The 25,695-nt window shown below is 41.5% G+C and overlaps 1 protein-coding gene across 1 annotated transcript; it reads right to left on the bottom strand.

Annotated features, from left to right (window-relative positions):
- Positions 1-8,282: 8,282 nt before the first annotated feature.
- LOC124027711 (ubiquitin-associated protein 1-like) lies at positions 8,283-25,695 on the bottom strand. Its single transcript, XM_046340086.1, has 7 exons — positions 25,527-25,695; positions 19,397-19,437; positions 19,147-19,271; positions 17,922-18,698; positions 17,605-17,751; positions 16,582-16,683; positions 8,283-11,131 (listed from the first exon to the last, which is right to left on the bottom strand). Exons 2-7 carry the CDS (start codon positions 19,428-19,430, stop codon positions 10,991-10,993), a joined length of 1,326 nt encoding a protein of 441 aa, XP_046196042.1. The 5' UTR covers positions 19,431-19,437; positions 25,527-25,695; the 3' UTR covers positions 8,283-10,990.

Genomic DNA, 25,695 nt, shown 5'->3' with positions numbered 1-25,695 from the left:
ATTTGCAACCAGGGCAGAGGAAAGCAACATTCAACTCCAAAAATTATATTTAAATTGACACTCATACTGAATGAAGCACTTAAGGGACCTCATGGGCATCCTTAACATTTTCCACTTAATTTAAGAGGGAAATTAGCTGTAAAATGTTGTACTTGCTGTATAGAAATGTTTTCCCTCTATTGCTATCCAAATATATGGCAACCATGTTTGCTGATGATACCACTGTTTATGTAACAGGCAGCTGTAGGGCAGCTGAAAGAAGCTCTTGAAGCTGACATAAGTATTTGAAATTGGATAACCCAAAACAAATGAGTGCTAAATATAAAAGGAAACCAAGGCAATGCTAATATGTATGAAGAGGAGAAGGAAGACGCTACCCTCCTTACAGCTGACAGTTGGCGGGACACCCATAGAAGAGGATTTAGAGACGGGGCTGTTTGTTGTTTAGCAGCACACAGTCTCTCTTATTCATCACACATTTCACAGCTCTGCAACAAAATCAGAAGCTCGTGTATTCACAGGATTGTGAAATATATGCCAGAGCAAATTTTAAAACAAACCTCAAGCTCTCATCCATAGTCAAATGAACTACTGTACTGCTCTGTCATCTGGAGTAATGCAAGTGTTGGTGACCTAAACAGACTGCAGATAGCGCAAAATAAGGCAGCCAGAATGGTTCTATAATGTGGTTACAAGAGGTCTTCCAAAGAGTTACATAATGCACTCAAATGGCCGACTGTCAAGGAACTGACAGAAAATACACAAATCCTTTTTCATAAAATTAACCACCAACCGGTATATAGGATAAACTGAATATGGTGAAAGACAAACGCTGTCGTAACACAGAGCAGAACCGTGGCCTCCTTTAGACCACCAAACCCCAAATTAGAGCTGGGCAAGATAGCTTTTAGTTTCAGGGCAGTAAAGACCTGGAACGTCTTGCCAGAATTTTCCAAAAACTTGCCAAATTGTTGTTTTAAGAGATTAATTCACACATGTTTTGAATAACTGAAGTTGGTCTTTGAGGATATTGTAATATGTTATGTTTAAATTCATATATGCACATGAGGTTCTGGGGGGTCGGGGGGTGTATTATGTATAACTCGTATTATGTATAGGTAATGGGAATGTGAGATCCTAATAAAATTTTAAAAAACTGTTAGAGCCCTCTGGATTGATGATGAATTGAAAAACTGCATGGTTCAAAGAAATTATGCCTAAAAGGTGGCAAAGAAGTCAGGCTGCTCAGCTGATTGGTTGACATAAGTTTAGTCAACATTTCTCAATTTAAGTTAACAAAAAAAAAGAAATTATATTACAAAACCAAGATAAATGACATAAAACACAATGGAAAAAGACTTGAGTACCTGATACCATGGGCAGAAAGCCAAATTAATCTCCATCGTTCATTGAAGTTGATGGGTCATTTCTAACAAAATCTTTCAATATTACCAATCACCAGAGTGGTGCAGCAGTCTAAGTCACTGCAGTCCCTGGTTCGAATCCAGGCTGCATCACATCCGGCTCTAATTTTGAGTCCCGTAGGGCGGTGCACAATTGTCCCAGCGTTGGCCGGGGTAGGCTGTCATTGTAAATAAGAATGTGTTCTTAACCGACTTACCTAGTTAAATTTAAAAAACATTGAAATATATATATATATTTCAATTACTATTTCACTAGGAAAGTGAAATGACAACATTTGATTTTTGTATAAAATATCTAATAATGAATGAATTTGGTCAAGTTAATGTGGGAGGTGGAAAAACAATTGTTATCCATAAGCTGCCAGGTATAGACAACATTGATGGGATACTATTGAAAACAGACTGAATTTCCAACCATATTTGCTATATCTTTGGCTAAAGCTTAAATGTGTGTGTGTCCACAGGCGTGGAAGGAAGCTAAAGCAATTCCACTGCCTAACAATAGTAAAGCACAATTTTCTGGCTCTAACAGCTGCCTGCTCTTAGTAAACTGATGGAGAGAATTGTGTTTGCTATTTTTCAGAGAACAAATTAACTGACTTTCAGTATGCATATAGAGAAGGGCACTCAACTTGTACTGTTCTGACTCAGATGCCAGTTGATTGGTTAAAATACATGGATAATAAGATGATAGTTGGAGCTGTATTGTTAGATTTAAGTGCAGCTTTTGATGTTAATGATCATAAATTGTTATTGAAGAAACTCACTTGCTATGGCTTTACATCACCTACCATCAAATAGTTGGAGAATTATTTATGCAATAGAACCCAGTGTTCTTCAATGGAAGCTTCTCTAACAGCAGATATGTACAGTGCGATGTCCATTAAGAGTAACAGCCAAAGGCAACAGTCCTATCTATTTTTACAATTGATTTGCCACTGGTCTTACACAAAGCTAGAATGACTATGTATGTGGATGATTCCATTACATTTCATCACCCAGTGAGCTCATTGACATTCTAAATAAGGAATTACAGCCAGTCACAGAATGGGTGATAATAATAAACGGGTCTCAAATACAACTAAAAGCATTGTATTTGGTTTAAAACATTCTAAGACCTACACCTCAACCATTGAGCATGTTGAGAAAGCTAAACTCCTAGGTATAACATTGGAAGCTCAATTATCATGGTCAAGTCATATTGACAAAGTGGTTCTGAAGTTGTTTAAAAATATATATATTTATGTTCTGTTTTTTGGCACAACAATAACTTGTACTAGCTGTTCAGGCTCTGGTCTTGTCCCATCTTAATTACTGTCCGTTAATATGGTAAAGTGCAGCAAAAGAAAGATCTCGAAAAGCTACTGCTTTTCAGCTCAGACACCCATATATTATCCACAAGATATTTACATTTAAGTAATTTAAGTAATTTAGCAGACACTCTTGTCCAGAAGGATTTATAGCATTCATCTTAAAATAGCTGGGTGAGACAACCACATATCACAGTCATAGTAAGTACACAATGAAGTAGCTATCAGCAAAGTCAGATATAGTAAGGGGGAAAGATTCAAGTGCGTGTTAGTTCACAAAAGGCTTTTGAAAATATAACACTCAACAAAAATATAAAAACGCAACAACTTCAAAGATTTTACTAAGTTACAGTTCATATAAGGAAATCAGTCAATTGAAACAAATTCATTAGGCCCTAATCAATGGATGGGAATACAGATATGCACATAAAAAAGAAAGGAGGACCAAGGCACTCTTCCTATATACTTTATTAAAATGCCTTTATTAGTATGGCATGTTCAATAGAAACAAAGTTTTTTTTTTTTTTTAAACCGACACGTTTCGGCTGCATGGCGTTCGTCGGGGAGTACCAAAAAAAAGGAATACAAAGCTTTTCAATTAGCCCTAATTGGAAGAGGGAGTGGTTACACAATTGATTGGACACACCTAGTAAGCAATACTATACACATTAAAAGGTGAAATACTGTAGCTATGTTATCATAAAAATACAACTCCAAACTAGAAGTATCAGAACACTAAAAGATGGTTCTAACCTTAAATATGACTGGGAGAAGTGTCAAGAAAATAAGAAAGCTATATATTCCATAGTACACAGCAAAACATGAACAACAGTCGAACCATAGCTGAGGGAAATTGAGCAAAATGTCCACTAGATGACAGCAAATGGACCCATCACGACCCCACAGGAAGGGTGAGAAATCCATATCTTCATTTAAACCAGGGTATTTAGTGGCCTGTAGTTTGTAAATCCATATCTTCATTTAAACCAGGGTATTTAGTGGCCTGTAGTTTGTAAATCCAGATCTTCATTTAAACCAGGGTATTTAGTGGCCTGTAGTTTGTAAATCCATATCTTCATTTAAACCAGGGTATTTAGTGGCCTGTAGTTTGTAAATCCATATCTTCATTTACACCAGGGTATTTAGTGGCCTGTAGTTTGTAAATCCAGATCTTCATTTAAACCAGGGTATTTAGTGGCCTGTAGTTTGTAAATCCATATCTTCATTTAAACCAGGGTATTTAGTGGCCTGTAGTTTGTAAATCCATATCTTCATTTAAACCAGGTTATTTAGTGGCCTGTAGTTTGTAAATCCATATCTTCATTTAAACCAGGGTATTTAGTGGCCTGTAGTTTGTAAATCCATATCTTCATTTAAACCAGGGTATTTAGTGGCCTGTAGTTTGTAAATCCATATCTTCATTTAAACCAGGGTATTTAGTGGCCTGTAGTTTGTAAATCCATATCTTCATTTAAACCAGGGTATTTAGTGGCCTGTAGTTTGTAAATCCAAAAACTTTCCCTTTGGTTTAACTGTTTAAGACGGTTCCCTTTTCTAATAGAGGCCGGAATATGATCAATACCCATAGCTTGTATTTTTATGATAACATAGCTACAGTATTTCACCTTTTAATGTGTATAGTATTGCTTACTAGGTGTGTCCAATCAATTGTGTAACCACTCCCTCTTCCAATTAGGGCTAATTGAAAAGATATTAAAAAGATGTTAAGAAGAGGACCTTTTTTTTGGTACTCCCTGAAGAAGGCCATGCAGCCGAAACGCGTCAGTTAAACTTTGTTTCTATTGAACGTGCCATACTAATAAAGGCATTTAATAAAGGCATTTAATAAAGGCATTTTAATCAATTATATGAAGAGTGCCTTGGTCCTCCTTTCTTTATGACCAATTTACCCCTTTTACCAAAGAGCACCTATCTACCAAAATGTACTATCGTGTACCTTAGTAGCGCTTCCCTCCCTCTATCTACAGATATGCATATGTTGGTCACAGATACCTTAATAAAAAAGGGGCTTCACAAAGGGCCTCAGGATCACATCACAGTATTTCTGTGCAATCAAATTGCCATCGATTAAAAGCAATTGTGTTCGTTGTCCGTAGCTTATGCCTTCCCATACCATAACTCCACCACTACCTTAGGGAACTCTGTGCACAACGTTGACTTCAGCAAGCTGCTTGCCCATACGACACCATCTGCCTGGTACAGTTGAAACCGGGATTCATCCGTGAAGAGCACACTTCTCCAGCATGCCAGTGGCCTTCGAAGGTGAGCATTTGACCATTGAAGTTGGTTACGACACCAAACTGCAGTTAGGTCAAGACCCTGGTGGAGGACAACGAGCATGCAAAGGAGCTTCCCTGAGACAGTTTATGACAGCTTGTGCAGAAATTCTGGTTGCTGTCTCAAACGAACCCGCAGGTGAAGAAGCCGGATGTGGAGGTTGTGGGCTGGCGTGGTTACATGTGGTCTGCAGTTGTGATGCCGGTTGGACATACTGCCAAATTCTCTAAAACTGCATTGGAGGCAGTTTATGGTCTAGAAATGAACAGTAAGTTCTCTGGCAACAGCTCTGCTGGACATTCCTGCAGTCAGCATGTCAATTGCACACTCCCTCAAAATATCTGTGGCAATGTGTTTTAGAGTGGCCTTCCATTGTCCCCAGCACAAGATGCACCTGTCTAATGATCATGCAGTTTAATCAGCTCCTTGATATGCCACCCCTGTCAGGTGCATGGATTATCTAAGCAAAGGAGAATTGTTCACAGACAGAGAGAAATAAGCTTTTTATGCGCATGGAACATTTCTGGGATCTTACATTTCAGCTCATGAAACCGACCTGTTGCATTTATATATTTGTTCAGAATACATGTTTTTTGGGGAGGTTCTGTGGGATTATTTAAGATACTCTTTGAAGAGATAGAAAGGGACTCTTCTGTCCTAGCTTCAGGGGGAAGCTGGTTCCACCATTGGGAAAAGAGGACAAAGAGGAGCTTGAACTGGGTTGAGTGGGAGCTGCCCTCCCAAAGAGGTGAGTGGGTCAAGAGACCAGAGGTGGCAGAACAGAGTACTCGGGTAGGTTTTGAGCAGAGCCTGAAGGTAGGGAGGGGCAGTTCCTCTTGCTGCTCCATAAGCAAGTTCCAATGGTCTTCTAGTGTATGCAAATTTTGACTGGAATCCAGCTGAATGTGCGGGGTGGACATGGGAGAATTTGGGTAAGTTGAACCCCAGGCAGGCTGCAGCATTCTGAATAAATTGCAGGGGTTTGATGGCACAAGCAGGGTGCCCAGCCAACAGCGAGTTGCAGTAGTCCAGATGGGAGATAAGTGTCTGGATTAGGACTTGCGCCGCTTCCTGTGTGAGGTAGGGTCGTACTCTGCGAATATTGTACAGCATGAACGAGTCACTGTTTTGATTTTGGTAGAGAACGGCAGGGTGTTGTCCAAGGTCACACCTTGATTCTTTGTACTCTGGGATGGGGACACTGGAGTTGTCACTATGAGACTCTTTACAGTCCCCAAATCCAAAACAAATTCACGGCAATGCACAGTATTATACAGAGCCATGATGATCGCATGGAACTCCATTCCATCTCCAATTTCAAACAACAAAATTAGGAGGTACTGTGATCGGACATGTTTTGTTGTATTGTTTATTATATTGTTGTTGTTGTATTGTTTAAATATCATTGTATTTTACATTTGTGTGAATGTCCATGTCTACAAGTGTACCAATGTTTTGTTACTTGTCATGTGTGTTTTGTGCACCCCAGGAAGAGCAGCTGCTACAAAAGCGAATGGGGTTCCGAACCCCTGGTGCTCGCCTGTTCATGTCACTGCAACGTTACACAAGCCCTTGATTAGGACTCTCAGAACCATTACATTACACATAAAACATTGGACGAAGGCATCTTCTGTATGGGGGAGTTGTTACATTTACATTTAAGTCATTTAGCAGACGCTCTTATCCAGAGCGACTTACAAATTGGAGTGTTAAGAGCCCCGACATTCTGTCTCAATGTTTGTTAAGAGCCCCGACATTCTGTCTCAATGTTAACACGCGTTGCTTGCGGTACGGTTTTAGAAGCATAAACACCTTATCTTTCATATTAGCGAGAAATAATTTTCAAAAAAATATAAAGACCTACACACTTTAAGGTTATGGCTTGTGTTCCCATACAGCCATATTTCCATGTTCCAGCGCTTGTTTACCGAAAACAGACTGAAGAGTGCACTACCACCTGTGCTAATTAGCCATCTCCGGACAGCTGTGTGTAAGCGTTAGGATGCCACAAACGTGTTGTAACTGAAAAATACTGTCAGCTGCAACTGTGTTGAACGTGGTTAAAAACAGTCTGCAGTAGTTGTGCATTTTGCAAATATATTTTTGATGTGATATGAAAGAGGGATTTATGTTAATAGAAGAGTACTGCAATTGAGAATCGATTCATGTTTAGAGGGAGTATTTGGATGCTTTGGCTTCGAGCCATTTCGTCTTTAAACAGAATGTGTAAGGTCCTTGGACTATAAGGAGTCATGTTAGGCTCCTTTAGTCCAACATTAGGCTACGTTACACAAGAGAATAGTGACTAAACCATACAGGGGTCAGGGTTGGGAAAGGTGATCAGTCTGGGGCAACCTCTGCTGCCTTGGAACAGTTGAGCAACTGGTCACGACCTGCAAATAAAACACATAATCTAGTCTGATCACCAAAGTCTATATTCCCAACAGTGTCAAGATCAGGAATAGTAAAGTACACATGGTATATTAAGGAAGCACACAGGAAATACAAATATAGGTCATGGCCTACATTGTCATGCCATGGCTTTTAGCCCACGTTCAGCTTAGTTCCATTTAAGTCTAGTTCTCTTTGGTGTTTCCTGAGTCCCAGTCTGTCGGTGCTGTCAAACTCATCGTCACTCATTATCATGCCTAATGTTTGGCTTGACAATGACAGCATTGGAGTTGGCAATATAAGAAAAACAGATCTGAGACCAGGCTACAGTACTTATGGTGTTCACAGGTCCTAGAAGACTGGTTACTTAGTTGTAAGCAGTATGGTTATTAGTAGACTCAGCTGCTCAATAGGCAAAATCTAGCTGTAACCATATTGCTTTCACCTATACAGCTTAGAGATCTCTGTGAACACAAAAAGTAATTTTACACTCTGGCATGTTCAAAATGGAACCAGGCATGGAACAAAACCATTATAAGCTCTGTGATGTCACAGTAATGGTATAGGAACAGAACAGCTCATCTGCTTTGACAGACAGCAGAAATATGGCTCCATTATTGTTTTTTTCTGCTGACCACACCACTGAAAGTTTTTTGCCATTACCCATAATGCTCAGGGAACAATCATCTCTTTGCATTGTCTCTTCACAATTGTGCTGCTGTACACACTAAGTAAGAAACACCCCAATCTATGAAATAGTGATAATTTCTAATCTGCTTGAGTACTAACAAATTCATAGTTTTCCAATAACCATGGACAAAACAACCCATACACCTTATAAATAGTAACAGCCACACCATTGAAAAAAATGTGTACATTTAATCACATTGAAGAATTGCCAAATGATTCAGGAGTAAACTGACATTTTTTAAATCACATTTCAGGGGCTACCAGGAACACAACTCCTTATTTTTATAATTAAGACATCAAAATCCAGATGTCATATCAGACCCACACTTCAAGTCTCTCACTGACTCCGAGGCTTGTACACAAAACCAAGATCTCAAGTTAAGATTAGACCCAATAATGTCCACAATACAGAAAGCAGGCCAGCAATTTATTTTCCCTCAACCATCACCATGTTCCATGTGGCTTGGCATCTTGTGTGCCCCCCTCAGTTATCAGGAGGCAAAATGTTTACTTTAGTTCAGAGCAAGATCTGGAGGTGGTCTTGCGTTTAGACACTATACTCAAGTCTTAATAATTCAGAATGGAATCTGGGGTGTTTTAATCTCTTAGACATTAAGACAGCTATTTAGGGGAAGTTCTAGACCAGTTCACATTTGTGTACAAAGCGCTCTGAACACCGTAGGGTCCAGTGTCTTATACCAGAAAGCCTCTTTGGTCTGCTCTCCTCTACCACTCTCAGACGCACACACACGTATTGCCAACATATTATCAATACAAAGAGCAAACTCCACGGACCGTATGTTCTCAATAACAGATCCTTCTTACAATAGTAGGCCTATGTGATAATGTAAATCTGCAACAAATGATTTGTGCATGTCTTCTGGTAGAACTAGGTACAACTTCAGAGGTAAGTGCCAATTTTCAGTCACATTCCCATGTACTGCATTCAACTTCTCAGCTCTGAATCTTAAAATCAAATGTTAATATTGTAATTTGTCGCAAGATCCTCTTGATTACCAGAGAGGTCAAGACTGTTGTATTCTAAAGACATTGGTCATTACACTAGGAAAGTAATCATGAAGCTTGAATCGACTGGCTGCTTGGTTGGGAGAGGAAACAGCTTTCTGCACACAAGATTCACACATGAAATGGAGAGCATCATGGCACTTCAAAATCACCTGTAGACTCATACACACAGGTCAATAAAAAAGGGTTGATGCAAGGTGAAAACATAGCTATATGAAATACAATTAAAAAATCAAATAAATCACCTTAATGAATTTGGTTAATAATGTAACTGACAAGCTGTTTGATCTTCTGACCCGTTCTTGGAAGATTTGCCAGTCCGATTCCTATGCATGACACCAAGCAAAGAGGCAAACACTTTCAGATCAGCATGAATGTGTGTTACAAAGATCACAATCATAGTTGATAGCAGAGCCTGATCTTCAGTAATGAGGGGAGTAAATGACAGCAGACAATTAAATCAAATGTTTTTTTTTTTATAGATTTCCTCCTCCAGTGAGTGTGTCTCCAGCAAAGGCAATCTGTCATTTTGGGAGTTGCTCACTGCTTAGACCCAAGGTTTACTGGGTCCCAAAAATATGCCAGTCAGTCACACATCAGAAAACATATTGCACAAAAGTTTAGGTTGCAAAAACAATTATTTTTGCCCAGCTATCTGTCCAGTCTGAATCAAAACCAAAAGGGACCATTTCAAAGCACCACTTGCATCCTAGTGCTTGCTTCTCATACAAGGTTCTCATTTTAGATCATATTTCATCTCTTTATTACTAAATGTCAGTGTAATTTTAAATAAGTCTATATCTATGTTGGCGAGGTGTGTGTGTGTCTGCACAGTTTGTCACACTTCTCTGTGCCAGTGAGTGTGTTTGGACATATTTCCTGCAAAATAATTTGACCACCTCTTCTCCACTGGTCTTGCAGTCCGTTCCAGTGCAGACGAGCCAACAGGCAGTAGTAGCAGTTATGTTATTATTACTTTTAAGGTTTGTTAATGCAGTTCCTAAAACAGAAAGCAAAGAAAGAATCTCCATACAAGGACTCGGGAAACAATAACAATGTGTGTCCTTTTGAACAAACTGACAAATTAACAAGCAAAACGACAGCAGAGAAAAGATGAGGAAGATCGGTGAACGCCAGTCGCGGGAACAGAGGGGGCACTTCTTGAACTCAGTTCTCTGTTCTGTGACGATGCCAGTTGTGTTTTTAGGTTCTGGCGTCAGTCAGTCAGTTAGTCACACATGGGCCACTTGGCGTCCCCTCCACTCTACCATTTTGTAGGCCTATGTTGGGCAGCGGAAGATGGCAGCTTAGTTAGCTGGGAGTGTTAACTGTGCATCTGTAGAAAGTAGAGCCTGGCTAGTGGTTCCTCCTAGTTCGGGGCCCATTGTCCCCATCCACAGAGTCAGACACACTCACCAAAGTGCTGTGCAGCATTGGGTCTCCTCCTCTATGCTCCTTTGGGAAGTTCATGCCTCCTTTCCAACCATCACGGTGCACACACACGTCAATTGACATGCTAGGAAATGTAAAAGGAAAAAAACAGGCAAGTTTCCCTGGTGTGGTCAGCACAAACCAACCACCTCAACTCGCAGGTGCTCCTCATATTCTTCCATTTACCCCCCCACACTCTAAGAACAGAAGAATAGACTATGGAAGTGTACGCGTTTGCTCACTTAGTCACTGTGTGAGAGTAGAACAGAGTGGGATCATGAGTGGAAGTCATGAGCTGCGTTGGGTCGGAGTTCACCCCTCTGTGCTGCAACACTGTTGAAACATGGGGGTTGTGCGTGTGTGTGGGGGGTGGGAGGAAGCCAGCAAGGAGCATGTGGGTGGATGGTTGAAGGGGGGGGATCAGCTGGCTGCGGCACGGGACATGAGGTCCTCCAGAGCCTTTTCCTGGTCGTTGTTGTGCACCAGTAGCACCTCCTTGATGGTGTCCCTTTCAAAGCCCATCTCGCCGAACCTCGTCATCAGCGACAGGAACTCTAAGGCCTGAAGAAATCATGAAAAACATACATTGTAATTGGGAATTCTTGTTACGTATTGTTTAAAATGTAACTAGATTTTGTAAAAAAAATGTACAAACATTTGCAAGGCGATCTATGAGAACCTGAACAGATCAATGATATTAGGCTGGTTTAGACAATAATTAGCTATCTGGTTAGTAACGTAGTAGTATAAAGTCGTTATTTATTTTTCATTTTGTCTTCAAGTGGCCTTACGCAGGAACTAACGTTCATGAGTTTCACACCTTCTAATGTTGCTTGATCGGTTGGTAGGCCTATCAGCGGGCCAAAATGACATTAAGTGATACAAATATATTAACAGTATTGCAGCAATTTCTGCAGTTCAAAAATAAAATAGGTAGCAATGCAACCGATGCCCTATCCTAAACTGGTTGGAAGCGAGAGGCATCTTACAGTCATTCGTTAGCCATGTAATTTTGAGCCGCATCACATCTCATGCTAGCCCTAGCCACTTGCCTTCACTGCCTACCAACACAGCTACACCAATCCAATGCTTTAAATCTTTGAGGCGGTGTGAATGAGTGCACAGGTGAGGGGTGCAATATGGGATTGGGCTCCATTCAGCCTAGTAGTAAGAAACGCACGCAGACTTTCTGCTTTCAACCTAGTCATCAATCATCGTTGAAGCTGACTTCTCAGATAAATAGTGATGTTGTTTGGTTTGATTAGGTAGTTAGTTGTCATTACTTCAAGCTCTGAATAACCGCCAATTAAGGATTACTTTGAGTGGTTTCAACATGGTCTCCATGACAATTTACTTTAATATGGACCCAAATAAAGAAGACTGATAAAATCATGGGCAGGCTCAAAGATCTGGTTGTCAGCACTGGATACATGGTGGTCTTCACCATGGAGCACTTGGCTAAGGTAAGAATGACAACCTAGTGGTTTGTGTGTTTGTTAGAAATCTCTGTGTGTTTGTCAGAGTGTCAAATTAATGAATATCAATATGAATTCAACCCTTCTTACCCACTGCCATCTGGGCCTTCAACAACACCAGGTCGTAGTTACATGCACTACCCAGTCCCGATCTGCTTTTACACACTAGTACTGTACTATTTTATTTGCCTCAACTGTTATATTTATGCTTTGTGCAATTGTCTTGTAGTATTTTTGTTTTTACTTTGCATGTATGAAAAACAAAAATGTAATATCTCAGCAGACAAGATTGTTCCTCCTCGCCATGGAGACGTCAGCAACACTTTCCAGTACCCGTTAGATTACTTGAAGTTATTAATTACACTTTTGGATGGTGTAGCAATACATCCAGTCACTACGAGGATACAGGCGTCTTTCCTAACTCAATTGCCGGAGAGTAAGGAAACAACTCAGGGATTTCACCATGAGGCCAATGGAGACATTAAAACAGTTAAGAGTTTAATGCCTGGGATAGGAGAAAATTGAGGATGGATCAACAACATTGTAGTTACTCTACAATTCTAACTGAAATGACAGAGTGAAAAGGAAGCCTGTACAGAATAAAATATTCCAAAACATGCATTCTGTTTGCAATTAAGTAATACTGCAAAAACATTTTGTACTGAATTCAAAATGCTATGTCAAATATAACATTACTGAGTTCCACTCTCCATATTTTCAAGCATAGTGGTAGCTGCATCATGTTATGGGTATGCTTTGGACTGGGGAGTTTAAGATTTTTAAAAAGAAAAAAGAATGGAGCTAAGCACAGGCAAAATCCTAGATGAAAACCTGGTTCAGTCTGCTTTCCACCAGGCACAGGGAGATTAAGTCACCTTTCGGCAGGACAATAACCTAAAATTCAAGGCCAAATCTACACAAGTTGCTTACCAAGATAGTAAACATTCCCGAGTGGCCGAGTTAGCAATGGGCAAATATTGTACAATCCAGGTGTGCAATGCTCTTAGAGAGAAAGGGGATTCTACCATGTATTGACTCGTGTGTGAATACTTACGAAAATTTGAAATTTGTAATTTAATAAATTTAAAAACATGTTTACACTTCGTCATCAGATGGGTGTGCAAAGCGGGGACCGAAATAAATACAGCTTCTATCTCAAGGCCATCAGAAATAGCCATTGCTAACATTGCATGGCTGCTGCCAACATACTGACTCATCTCTAGCCACTTTAACAATGAAAAAATGTAGGTAATAAATGTATCACTAGCCACTTTAAACAATGCCACTTTATATAATGTTTACATACATTACTCATCTCATATGTATATACTGTACTCATCTCATATGTATATACTGTACTCTATAGCATCTACTGCATATTGTATACGCCGTTCGGCCATCGCACATTCATATTTTTTTAATGTACATATTCTTATTAATTCCTTTACACTTGTGTAAATAAAACGCAGCATGTAACAATTTCAACGATTTTACTGAGTTAGTTAAGGAATTTATAGATTTCACATGACTGGGCTAGAGGGCAGCCATGGGTGGGCATAGGCCCACCCACTGGGAGCCATGCCCAGCAAATAAAATGAGTCTTTCCACCACAAAAGGGCTTTATTACAGGCAGAAATACTCCTCAGTTTCATCAGCTGTCCAAGTGACTGGTCTCAATCGATCCCGCACGTGAAGAAGCTGGATGTGCAGTGGTGTAATGTACTTAAGTAGTACTTTCAAGTATATTTACTTAAGTTGTTTTTTGGGGTATCTGTACATTACTATTTATATTTTTGACAACTAACTTAAGGTACTTTTCATTTCTTTAAAAAAAATAGCCACTGGCTATTGGTGTTAAATAAATAATATATATATATATACACACACACACACAGTGGGGAGAACAAGTATTTGATACACTGCCAATTTTGCAGGTTTTCCTACTTACAAAGCATGTAGATGTCTGTAATTTGTATCATAGGTACACTTCAACTGTGAGAGACAGAATCTAAAACAAAAATCCAGAAAATCACATTGTATGATTTAAGTAATTCATTTGCATTTTATTGCATGACATAAGTATTTGATCACCTACCAACCAGTAAGAATTCCGGGTCTCACAGACCTGTTAGTTTTTCTTTAAGAAGCCCTCGTTCTCCACTCATAACCTGTATTAACTGCACCTGTTTGAACTCGTTACCTGTATAAAAGACACCTGTCCACACACTCAATCAAACAGACTCCAACCTCTCCACAATGGCCAAGAGCTGTGTAAGGACATCAGGGATAAAATTGTAGACCTGCACAAGGCTGGGATGAATAGGCAAGCAGCTTGGTGAGAAGGCAACAACTGTTAGCACAATTATTAGAAAATGGAAGAAGTTCAAGATGACGGTCAATCACCCTCGGTCTGGGGCTCCATGCAAGATCTCACCTCGTGGGGCATCAATGCTCATGAGGAAGGTGAGGGATCAGCCCAGAACTACACGGCAGGACCTGGTCAATGACCTGAAGAGAGCTGGGACCACAGTCTCAAAGAAAACCATTAGTAACACACTACGCCGTCATGGATTAAAATCCTGCAGCGCACGCAAGGTCCCAGCGCATGTCCAGGCCTGTCTGAAGTTTGCCAATGACCCTCTGGATGATCCAGAGGAGGAATGGGAAAAGGTCATGTGGTCTGATGAGACAAAAATAAAAGCTTTTTGGTCTAACCTCCACTCGCCGTGTTTGGAGGAAGAAGTATGAGTACAACCCCAAGAACACCATCCCAACCGTGAAGCATGGAGGTGGAAACCTAATTCTTTGGGGATGCTTTTCTGCAAAGGGGACAGGACGACTGCACCGTATTGAGGGGAGGATGGATGGGGCCATGTATCGCAAGAGCTTGGCCAACAACCTCCTTCCCTCAGTAAAAGCATTGAAGATGGGTCGTGGCTGGGTCTTCCAGCATGACAACGACCTGAAACACACAGTCAGGGCAACTAAGGAGTGGCTCCGTAAGAAGCATCTCAAGGTCCTGGAGTGGCCTAGCCAGTCTCCAGATCTGAACCCAATAGAAAATCTTTGGAGGGAGCTGAAAGTCCGTACTGCCCAGTGACAGCCCCGAAACCTGAAGGATCTGGAGAAGGTCTGTATGGAGGAGCGGGCCAAAATCCCTGCTGCAGTGTGTGCAAACATGGTCAAGAACGACAGGAAAAGTATTCTCTCTAATTGTAAATAAAGGTTTCTGTACCAAATATTAAGTTCTGCTTTTCTGATGTATCAAATACGTATGTCATGCAATAAAATGGAAATTAATTACTTAAAAATCATACGTGATTTTCTGGATTTTTGTTTTAGATTCCGTCTCTCACAGTTGGTGTACCTATGATAAAAATTAGACCTCTACATGCTTCGTAAGTAGGAAAATCGGCAGTGTATCAAATACTTGTTCTCCCCAATGTGTGTGTGTGATTTATATATATATAGTGCCGGTCTGGTTTGCTTAATATAAGGAATTTTAAATGATTTACACTTTTAATACTTAAGCATATTTAAAACAATACTTTTACTTGAGTCATTTTCTATGAAGGCATCTTTACTTTGACTGAAGTATGACCACTGTACTTTTTCCCACCACTGCGGATGCAAAGTTCCTGGGCTGGCGTAGTTACTTGGTCTGCAATCGTGAGGCCGGTTGGACGTACTGCTAAATTCTCTAAAAACAACGTTTCTCCTATGGTCGAGAAACTAACATTAAATTCTCTGGCAACAGCTCTGGTGGACATTCATACAGTGAGCATGACAATTGCACATGTGGCATGGTGTTGTGTGACAAAACTGCACATTTTAGAGTGGCCTTTTGTCCCCCAGTACAAGATGCACCTGTGTAATGATCATGCTGTTTAATTAGCTTCTTGATATGCCACACCTGTCAGGTGGATGGATTATCTTGCCAAAGTAATTAATGTTCACTGGCATGGATGTAAATACATTTCTACACAACATTTGAGAGAAATTAGCTTTGTGTGTATGGAAAAAAATTCAGGGATATTTTACTTCAGCTCAAAAAAACAAAACACTTGAAATGTTGTGTCTATATTTTTGTTCAGAATAAATAGTGACAAATATTTTTAAACAATCAGTGTTGGTGTTCTTCTCTCAAGTGTTAATGGAATTTTTTTTAAATAACGGTATCTTAGAATGCAGTTGTAATTCTTTATTATTTTGTCCTCAGGGTCAGAAATATATCTGGATTTGGGACAGTTTGCAATTTTCAGAAAGTCAATATCCCGATGTGAAGGATTTCCCTAGGCCACCACACATTTGAGAAGAAAGGGGGAGGGAGGAGAACGGAACATGCTTGGTGTATCTAAGTTCAGGGAAAACTGGAAGTGAACCTTACCTTAGGCCACTCAACATTTGTTTATTGAAACAGAGATAATGGAGTTGGCTGGCTAGTCATCTTAACCATCTTTGGTTCTGCATGCTGAGTTCATCTGTATAAACGTGCATATTAGTGTATGTGACGGTAGAGACTGTGGGTGGACTCACCTTCTCTTCAGAGCACTGGTACATCTCTAAGCCCTCCTCTACGGCACTGGGCTCAAATCCCCGCTCACAAAGACGCGTATGAGTAAACAGGTACTCCAGCACCTGGGTCACAGGATGACAGACATTGTTGATCTTTTGGTGATGGCTTCGTGTGCAAGTCCAGACTGTCTATTTGCTAGGTGGTTTTACAAGCTGAGAGCAAGATAATTATGACTGCAAATATGATGACCAAATTCTTGGAGGTGAATCTATGAAATAGCTAATGTTGACATTTAATAGAAATACATGAATATTCATTGTTGATTAGAGGGATAGCTAAATTCACATGATAAAATATTGTACTTGCGTGATGCTTGAGGACACTTTCATTTTGGAAGCTAGCTGTCAAACATATCAACTAACACTGTGTCATTCCATTGTTATCTAATGTTTATTCAAATGTGTTTTTGTAACCTTTATTTAACTAGGCAAGTCAGTTAAGAACAAATTCTTATTTACAATGATGGCTTGCCCCAGCCCAACCTGGATGACGATGGGCCAATTGTGCGATGCCCTATGGGACACCCAATCACAGCCAGATGTGATACAGCCTGGATTCGCGTCTTGCACTGAGATGCAGTGCCTTAGACCACTGCACCACTCGGGAGTTAACTAGCCCCTAACGAGTGTCTCCTACAGTACTACTGTAATCAATCACTGCAATGCCATCATAGTGTTGAGGCATCAAAAAAAGGTGATTGTGTGTTTTGAGACCAAAGAAAACACTGCGTAAACGCAATTCATTTATTCACAAAAACCATCCTCAACTTGTTGCCTGGTGGACTTTTTTGTGAAGACAGACAATCACATAACGTAGACACCTGATGACTTCACAGTCAACCATGACACAGAAAATTCTCTGGGCGCAATGGGCAGTGAGTGAATGACAGCACAGAATCAAATAGAACATTTCTTTGTAACAGATCTGTGTAGAGAAAATGGGCCTAGCGTACTGTGATCGGGAGGGAGAGCGGAGGGGCGTACCTGCTCCACATTCTTGCCTCGCCTCTGCATGGCCCGCAGGACCCCCTCATAGGAGTACCCCATGGACACGATGGTCTCCACACATTGCCGCCCACTGGGAGACAGGTTGAGCAGTGCCGCGCCGCACGGGAGAGGACCTGCATTTATCTTTGCAGAGAGAGTTTTTAATAGCATCACATCTGTATAAGAGTCGAGAAAAAGCATCTTCCTCTGGTCCACAAAACCTCTAAGCTTTTCAGAAGTTTGAAATAATTAAGCAATACATTTAGTCATTGAAACGAAGCAAAGCTCACTTCACCTTCTTTGTGTAAGCTTACCTGCTTTGGTGCCCCATTTTGGGTGTGCCTGGGTGGCTCCTCTGTCTTCTGCTGGGGTGCCGGTGGGCTGCCGGTGGATAGGCTAGGTGGTACAGGGGCTGGAGAGTAAGAGTCAAATAACAAGTCCCCTTGGTCCGACAGCTTGGGGAAGGTCAGCGAGCGGATGTTGCAGGGCCGGTCTGGGTCCATTGTCCGTCCCTGGGCCAGACTCCCAGCTCTGTCCATGTCCAGTTGCGCCACCAGCCCGTTGAGGGAAAAGGCCGTTTTTGCCGGAAGGCTGGTGGCGGGGAGTTGGGGTGGAGGCGTGCTGCCTCGCGATGCCAGCTCGGGCTGGGGTTCCCCAGGTGGGGATACAGACTGCTGCTGTGGCTGGCTCTGGAGGATGTTGCGCAGCTCCTCCCTATCGTCCAGCGTTTTCAGCTCCAGCTTGTCGAAGGGGTCCTCCTCGCACTCAAAGTCAGCCAGGTTAAGGTACTGGGGCTCCGGGATGATGGGAGTGGTCTGCCTGGCGGGTGCGGGCAGCGGGGTGAGGATGGCGTTGTGGCGCAGTGCGGCCATCAGCGGATTCAATGCGGGCGGGAGAGCATCCTGCTCCTCGGCGGGGCGAGGCCTCTTGCCCCCGCCGGCCAATCCCCCATCAGGGTCTTGTGCGGGGGGTGAGTGCTCCCTGCTCTCCAACTCCACCCTGGCCAACTCTGCAGCTCGGGCCTCCGCCGCCCTGGCTTCGGCCAGCTCCGCCCCCCAGCGCACACTCCTCCTCTCCAGGGAGAAGTCATACTGCAGTGCCCAAAGACAGACAACCAGCATGACTAGTTAGAGCGGAACAGCAGACAAAGGACTAAAGGAATGGAGACTAACCAGATTCACCTGGGTTGATTGAGTCATGAGATCTTATTTTCAACATTTATAGAGGTGCCCCCCCTAATTAAAAAAAATATATATTTTACCTTTATTTAACCAGGCAAGTCAGTTAAGAACAAATTCTTATTTTCAATGACGGCCTGGGAACAGTGGGTTAACTGCCTATTCAGGGGCAGACCGACAGATTTGTACCTGGTCAGCTCAGGGGTTTGAATTCGCAACCTTCCGGTTACTAGTCCAACGCTCTAACCACTAGGCTACCCTGCCGCCCAATACAGATTATTACAGGGAAGCGATAAATATTACCAAGCATCCCCATCATTGAAACGCTTGATGCAACAGTGACATAAATCAGAAGGCTTACCTGCAGGTCTGCAAGCACAGAGAGACAGTCGGGCAGGCAGAAGCCAACAGGAAGACCCACTTTGGCAGGGCAGCGGAACTTATCGTTGATTTTAAATGGAACGTCATCAAGGTAGCTGATGGGTCCTGAAAAAACAGGATGAATGAATGGCCTAAATGAAAAATGACACCATGATGCAAATGCAGGAATATTTTTAAAACAAAATGAGCAGATGGAGAACAGAGGAAGAGGCCGAAAGACACACACTCACCATTGTTGTGGTTATCAGACTTCCTCGCAGCCATTTAGAGTCTGTAAAACACAAAGGGCTCTTGAATGAACGAGAGATGCCTTAGAGGAAGCAGTGAGGGTGTTTTCACACAGTCCTATTTAAAGTGAACTCTGGGGTAAAAACAAAGAGCAAAAGAAGTCAGTTCTCTTTGTATTCACACTGCCCTTGCCTTTGAATGAGGACTCAACTCTTTTGCCAGTTCACTTCAACTATTTTGTGGTCCTCTTTGCATTCACATTGCTATGTTAAGAAAGGAACTAATATCTCTTTCCAACATGCTTCTGGGTTTTCACAATGTGTAGGACAAGCCATTCAATCAGAAAGCATTATTGGACAGCTAGCTATACATTTTGTACGCTAATACATTGACAGCATTTAGTTAAAATATGAGACAGAATTGCAATCAGAAGATTCTATTAATATTTGCATTTGATTGGTAACAGAAGTGTTAAAACACCCTGAAACAAGACAAAACATGAACACCAGATTCACCATTATGCAGAGCATTTGGAAGTACAGACCCCTTGACTTTATTTATATTTTTTTTAGACATTGTTACAATTCAGCTTTATTCTAAAATGTTTTATTTTTATTTTTTTAATCCCCTCAATCTACACACAATACCCCATAATGACAAAGCAAAAACAGATTATACACTACCGTTCAAAAGTTTGTGGTTACTTAGAAATGTCCTTGTTTTTGAAAGAAAAGCATGTTTGTATTGTGTGTGACTAGTGTGCATTGTGTATGTCGTCCATTATGTGTGCAGAGTCAAAAAGGAGTCGATGCAGACAGTAGAATGTAACTACCTGGACTATCTATACACACAAAACTATGTGGACACTTATTCAAATGAGTGGATTCTGATATTTCAACTGTGGCTGACGAGTATATAAAAATGTGACACACAGCCATGCAATCTCCATAGAAAAACATGGACAGTAGAATGGCCTTACTGAAGAGCTCAGTGACTTTCAATGTGGTGCAGTCTTAGGATGCCACCTTTCCAACAAGTCTGACAAATTTCTGCCCTGCTAAAGCTGCCCCTGTCAACTGTAAGTGCTGTTATTGTGAAGTGGAAACAAGTTCACAGAACAGGAGCAACAACACCTCAGCGTGAAGTGGTAGGTCACACAAGCTCACAGAACGGGATAGCCAAGTGCTGTAGCATGCAAAAATCATCAGTCCTCGTTGCAACACTCACTACCGAGTTCCAAACTGCCTCTGGAAGCAATGTCAGCACAAGAACAGTTCATCGGGAGCTTCAAAAATTGGGTGTCTATGGCTGAGCAGCCACACACAAGCCTAAGAGCACCATGAACAATGCCAAGCATTGGCTGGAGTGGTGTAAAGCTCGCCACAATTATATTCTGGAGCAGAGAAAAAGCGTTCTTGGGAGTGATGAATCACGCTTCACCATCCGATCTGACGCCAGGAGAATGCTACCAGTCCCAATGCCGTGCCAACTGTAAAGTTTGGTGGATGAGGAATAATGGTCTGGTGCTGTTTTTCATGGTTCGGGCTAGACCCCTTAGTACCAGTGAAGGGAAATCTTAATGCTACAGCATACAATGACATTCTAGACAATTCTGTGCTTCCAACTTTGTGGCAACAGTTCTGGGAAGGCCCTTTCCTGTTTCAGAATGACAATGCCCCTGTGCAAAAAGTGAGTTCCACACAGAAATGGTTTGTCGAGATCGGTGTGGAAGAACTTGATTAGCCTGCACAAAGCCCTGACCTCAACCCTATCAAACACCTTTGGGATGAATTGGAATGCTGACTGCGAGCCAGACCTAATTTCCCAACATCAGTTACCGACCTCACTAATACTTGTGGCTGAATGGAAGCAAGTCCCCGTAGCAATGTTCCAACATAAAGTAGAACGCCTTAGGCTGTTATAGCAGCAAAGGGGAGGACCAAAGCCACGTTAATGCCCATGATTTTGGAATGAGATGTTCGACAATCACGTGTCCACATACATTTGGTCATGTAACATATTTGGCTAATAATTTAGCAGTCTTATGACTTGGGGGTAGAAGTTGTTCAGGAGCCTTTTGGTCCAGTACTTAGCGCTCCAGTACCATTTGCCTTGTGGTAGCAGAGAGAACAGTCTATCATATTATGGGTATGCATGTAATCGTTATGGACTGGGAAATTGTTCATGATAAAAAATAAAAAAAACGGAATGAAGCTAAGCACAGGCAAAATCCTAGTGGAAACCGGGATGAGTCTGCTTTCCACTAGACACTGATATGAATTCACCTTTCAGCAGGACAACCTAAAACACAAGGCCAAATCTACATGAGTTGCTTTCCAAGACAGTGAATGTTCGAGTGGCCTAGTCAGCTGGGGTGGCAGATAGCCTAGTGGTTAGAGCGTTGGGCCAGCTCGAATCCCTGAGCTGACAAGGTAAAGAAATCTGTTGTTCTGCCCCTGAACAAAGCAGTTAACCCGGGTGTTAACAAGGCACTTAAACCACTGTTCCCTGGTAGGCCATCATTGTAAATAAGAATTTGTTCTTGGTTAAATGTATATATTTTTAAAAGTTAGCTCATATTAATCTGCTTGAAAATCTGAAAATGATTGTCTAGCAATGATCAACATCAAATTTGTCAGACCTTGTAGAATTTAAAAAATAATGCAAATAAAATTGGCAAATGTTGCACAATCCAGATGCGGGAAGCTCTTAGCGACTTACCCAGAAAGACCCACAGCTGTAATCACTGCGAAAGGTCATTCTATCACTCACAGGTTTGGACACTTACCTAATACAAAATTTTTTTTTCAATAGATGTTATACAAATATTAATATTACTTCTACTGACAGAGAAGTGTGTAGATTGATGAAAAAGAATAACAATACATTAATACCAATTTGTAACAAAGAAATGTGGAAAAAGTCAAGGTGTGTGAATACTTTCTGAAGGCACTGTAAATGTAAATATTTACCCCAATTTCCTCATACCCCAGGAAAAATCCACTCTGTACTAGTACCCCATATATGTATTTTTACTTATTTAACTAGGCAAGTCAATTAAGAACAAATTCTAATTTACAATGACGGAATACCCCAGCCAAACCCTCCCCTAACCCAGACAATGCTTGCCCAATTGTGCGCCGCTCTATGGGACTCCCGATACCGGCCAGTGGTAATACAGCCCGGGATCGAACCCGGGTGTGTAGTGACGCCTCTAGCACTGTGGTGCCTTAGACCACTGCACCACTCAGTGCCCTAAAATGACTAAATTAAAAGTTTAAGTCACCCAGTAAAATTCTACTTGAGTAAGTCTAAAAGCAGCTGGTTTAAAACATACAATGGTGGGAAAAGTACTAAGTAAAAGGTACACAAATTCCTTATATTAAGAAAACCAGACTGCACACATTTTTAAAACACTGTTTACTGTTATGTAAGACGGCCCCCCCAGAAGCAGATCATACTTCAGGATCACAACACTTTTTAGGCAAGTAGTCTGAGATCCCTAAAGATTGGAAAGCTGCCGCGGTCATCCCCCTCTTCGATGGGGGTGACACTCTAGACCCAAACTGTTATAAACCTATATCCATCCTGCCCTGACTTTCTAAAGTCTTCGAAAGCCAAGTTAATAAACAGATCACTGCCCATTTCGAATCCCACCGCACCTTCTCTGCTATGCAATCCGGTTTTTGAGCTGGTGCACCTCAGACACGCTCAAGGTACTAAACGATATCATAATCGCCATCGATAAAAGACAGTACTGTGCAGCTGTCTTCATCGACCTGGCCAAGGCTTTCAACTCTGTTAATCATCGTATTCTTATCAGCAGACTCAACAGCCTTGTTTTTTCTAATGACAGCCTCGCCTGGTTCACCAACTACTTCTCAGAGTTCAGTGTGTCAAATCGGAGGGCCTGTTGTCCAGACCTCTGGCAGTCTCTATGGGGAGGTACCACAGGGTTCCATTTTTGGGCCGACTCGTTTCTCTGTATATATATCAAAGATGTCGCTCTTGCTGCGGGTGATTCCCTGATCCACCTCTACGCAGACGACACCCTTCTGTATACTTCTGGCCCTTCCCTGGACACTAGAGTTAACAAACCTCCAAACGAGCTTCAATGCCACACAACTCTCCTTCCGTGGCCTCCAACTGCTCTTAAACGCTAGTAAAACCAAATGCATGCTTTCAACCATTTGCTGCCTGCATCTGCCCGCCCGACCAGCATCACTACTCTGGACGGTTCTGACTGAATATGTGGACAACTACAAATACCTAGGTGTTTGGCTAGACTGTAAACTCTCCTTCCAGACTCATATTAAACATCTCCAATCCAAAATCAAATCTAAAATCAGCTTTCTATTTCGCAACAAAGCCTCCTTCACTCACGCCACCAAACATACCCTCGTAAAACTGACTATCCTACCGATCCTCGACTTCAGCGATGTCATTTACAAAATAGCTCCAAACTGGATGTCTATCACAGGGCCATCAATTTTGTCACCAAAGCCCCATATACCACCCATCACTGCGACCTGTATATGCTTTCGTCGGCTGGCCCTCGCTACATATTCGTCGCCAGACCCACTGGCTCCAGGTCATTGATAAGTCTATGCTAAGTAAAGCGCCGCCTTAGCTCACTGGTCACGATAACACCCACCCGTAGCATGAGCTCCAGCATGTATATCTCACTGGTCATCCCCAAAGCCAACACCTCATTTGGCCACCTTTCCTTCCAGTTCTCTGCTACCAATGACGGGAACGAATTGCAAAAAAAAAAAAAAAAAAAAAAAAAAAAAAAAAAAAAAAAATCGCTGAAGCTGGAGACTTATATTTCCCTCACTAACTTTAAACATCAGCTATCTGAGCAGCTCACCGATCGCTGCAGCTGTACATAGCCCATCTGTAAATAGTCCATCCAATCTACCTGCCTCATCCCCATATTGTTTTTATTTACTTTTCTGCTCTTTTGCACACCAGTATTTATACATGCACATCACCATCTGCTCATCTATCACTCCAGTGTTTATTTGCTAAATTGTAATTACTTCGCTACTATGGCCTATTCATTGCCTTACCTCCTCACGCCATTTGCACACACTTGTATATAGACTTTTTCCCCCCGATTGTGATATTGACTGTAAACTTGTTAATTTCATGTGTAACTCTGTTGTTGTTTGTGTCGCAATGCTTTACTTTATCTTGACCAGGTCGCACTTGTAAATGTAAATAAAGGTTAAATAAAAAATAAATTGAAAAAGTAATGGGTGGACTTATTAGCGTACCATGGAGCAAAATATAGCTCGATCAGTCGGAATGTCGATGCAGTGACAGTCGATGCAATGGCCACCCGTCCGTAGCAACATATTTTAGTGCACTTTACTCAAACCATAATCAACAAAAACACGTGACATTTTCAAGCAGCTATAGCTAGCCAACTGTAATCTCATTTTGGAAACATTTAACGAGTCATACTTGCATGACTCATCCAGAGGTAGCAAGAGTAGCGACAACTTTTTATTAAGTAACATTCCAGTAACTAGCTAAGTAATTCATTAATGAAATACATGTGATGTGTAAAGAACGTACTCGAAAACGTAACTAACTATGACAGTCATTAGGGTGTACTTTTCTAGCTGTCTGAGTGGCTATAAAAGTACCCCTTTACTGACTGTAGACTGCTAGCTGGGTTGTCTCAGCTTGTGACCATCTACATAGTTACCTGGTATTTTGAGTGATTTATCCTTGGAAAACAATTGGCGAGTAACTGTTAGATTAAGATAATTAAAGAGGAGAAAGATATCAGGCTAACATAGCATAGGACGGTAATTTAGTCAGCTTAACGTTAATACGTTAGCTACAAATGAGCTAACTAACTTTTTCATGACCAGCTAACGTTAGCTTGATAGCTGACACAAAATAACTCACAAGTTAACGTAAACCTTAACTGAAAGTCTGGAACATATCTAGCTAGGAAGACAATCAGAAATAAAGAATATCCGATGTGGACATTTTAGATAACGTTAGCTAGCTAATGTTAGTTTGGTGGCCTGCACTAGACAGTGCTGGCTAGTTCACTCCCTCTCCGCCACCGCCCCTGAAAGAAATAGAGATAACATCTTCCATTAACCCCCTTACCCGTATTATCTGCTCCGTCTTGCTTCTCCAAAAACGTACGTACACCTCAAAGCAAAGACACCTTCTTCAAACGTTATGTTAAAATAAATGTTATTGGAATCGAAATCTCTTTCATGCTTCATAGTGGAACGCCATCTTGATTTATTCGCCTTCCTTCCTATGGTTCCTG

Source organism: Oncorhynchus gorbuscha, linkage group LG03, assembly GCF_021184085.1.
Source record: "Oncorhynchus gorbuscha isolate QuinsamMale2020 ecotype Even-year linkage group LG03, OgorEven_v1.0, whole genome shotgun sequence".
NCBI classification, from domain to species: domain Eukaryota; kingdom Metazoa; phylum Chordata; class Actinopteri; order Salmoniformes; family Salmonidae; genus Oncorhynchus; species Oncorhynchus gorbuscha.
Note: the sequence above shows the minus strand (reverse complement) of the source record. Positions and strands in the feature narration are given on the sequence as shown.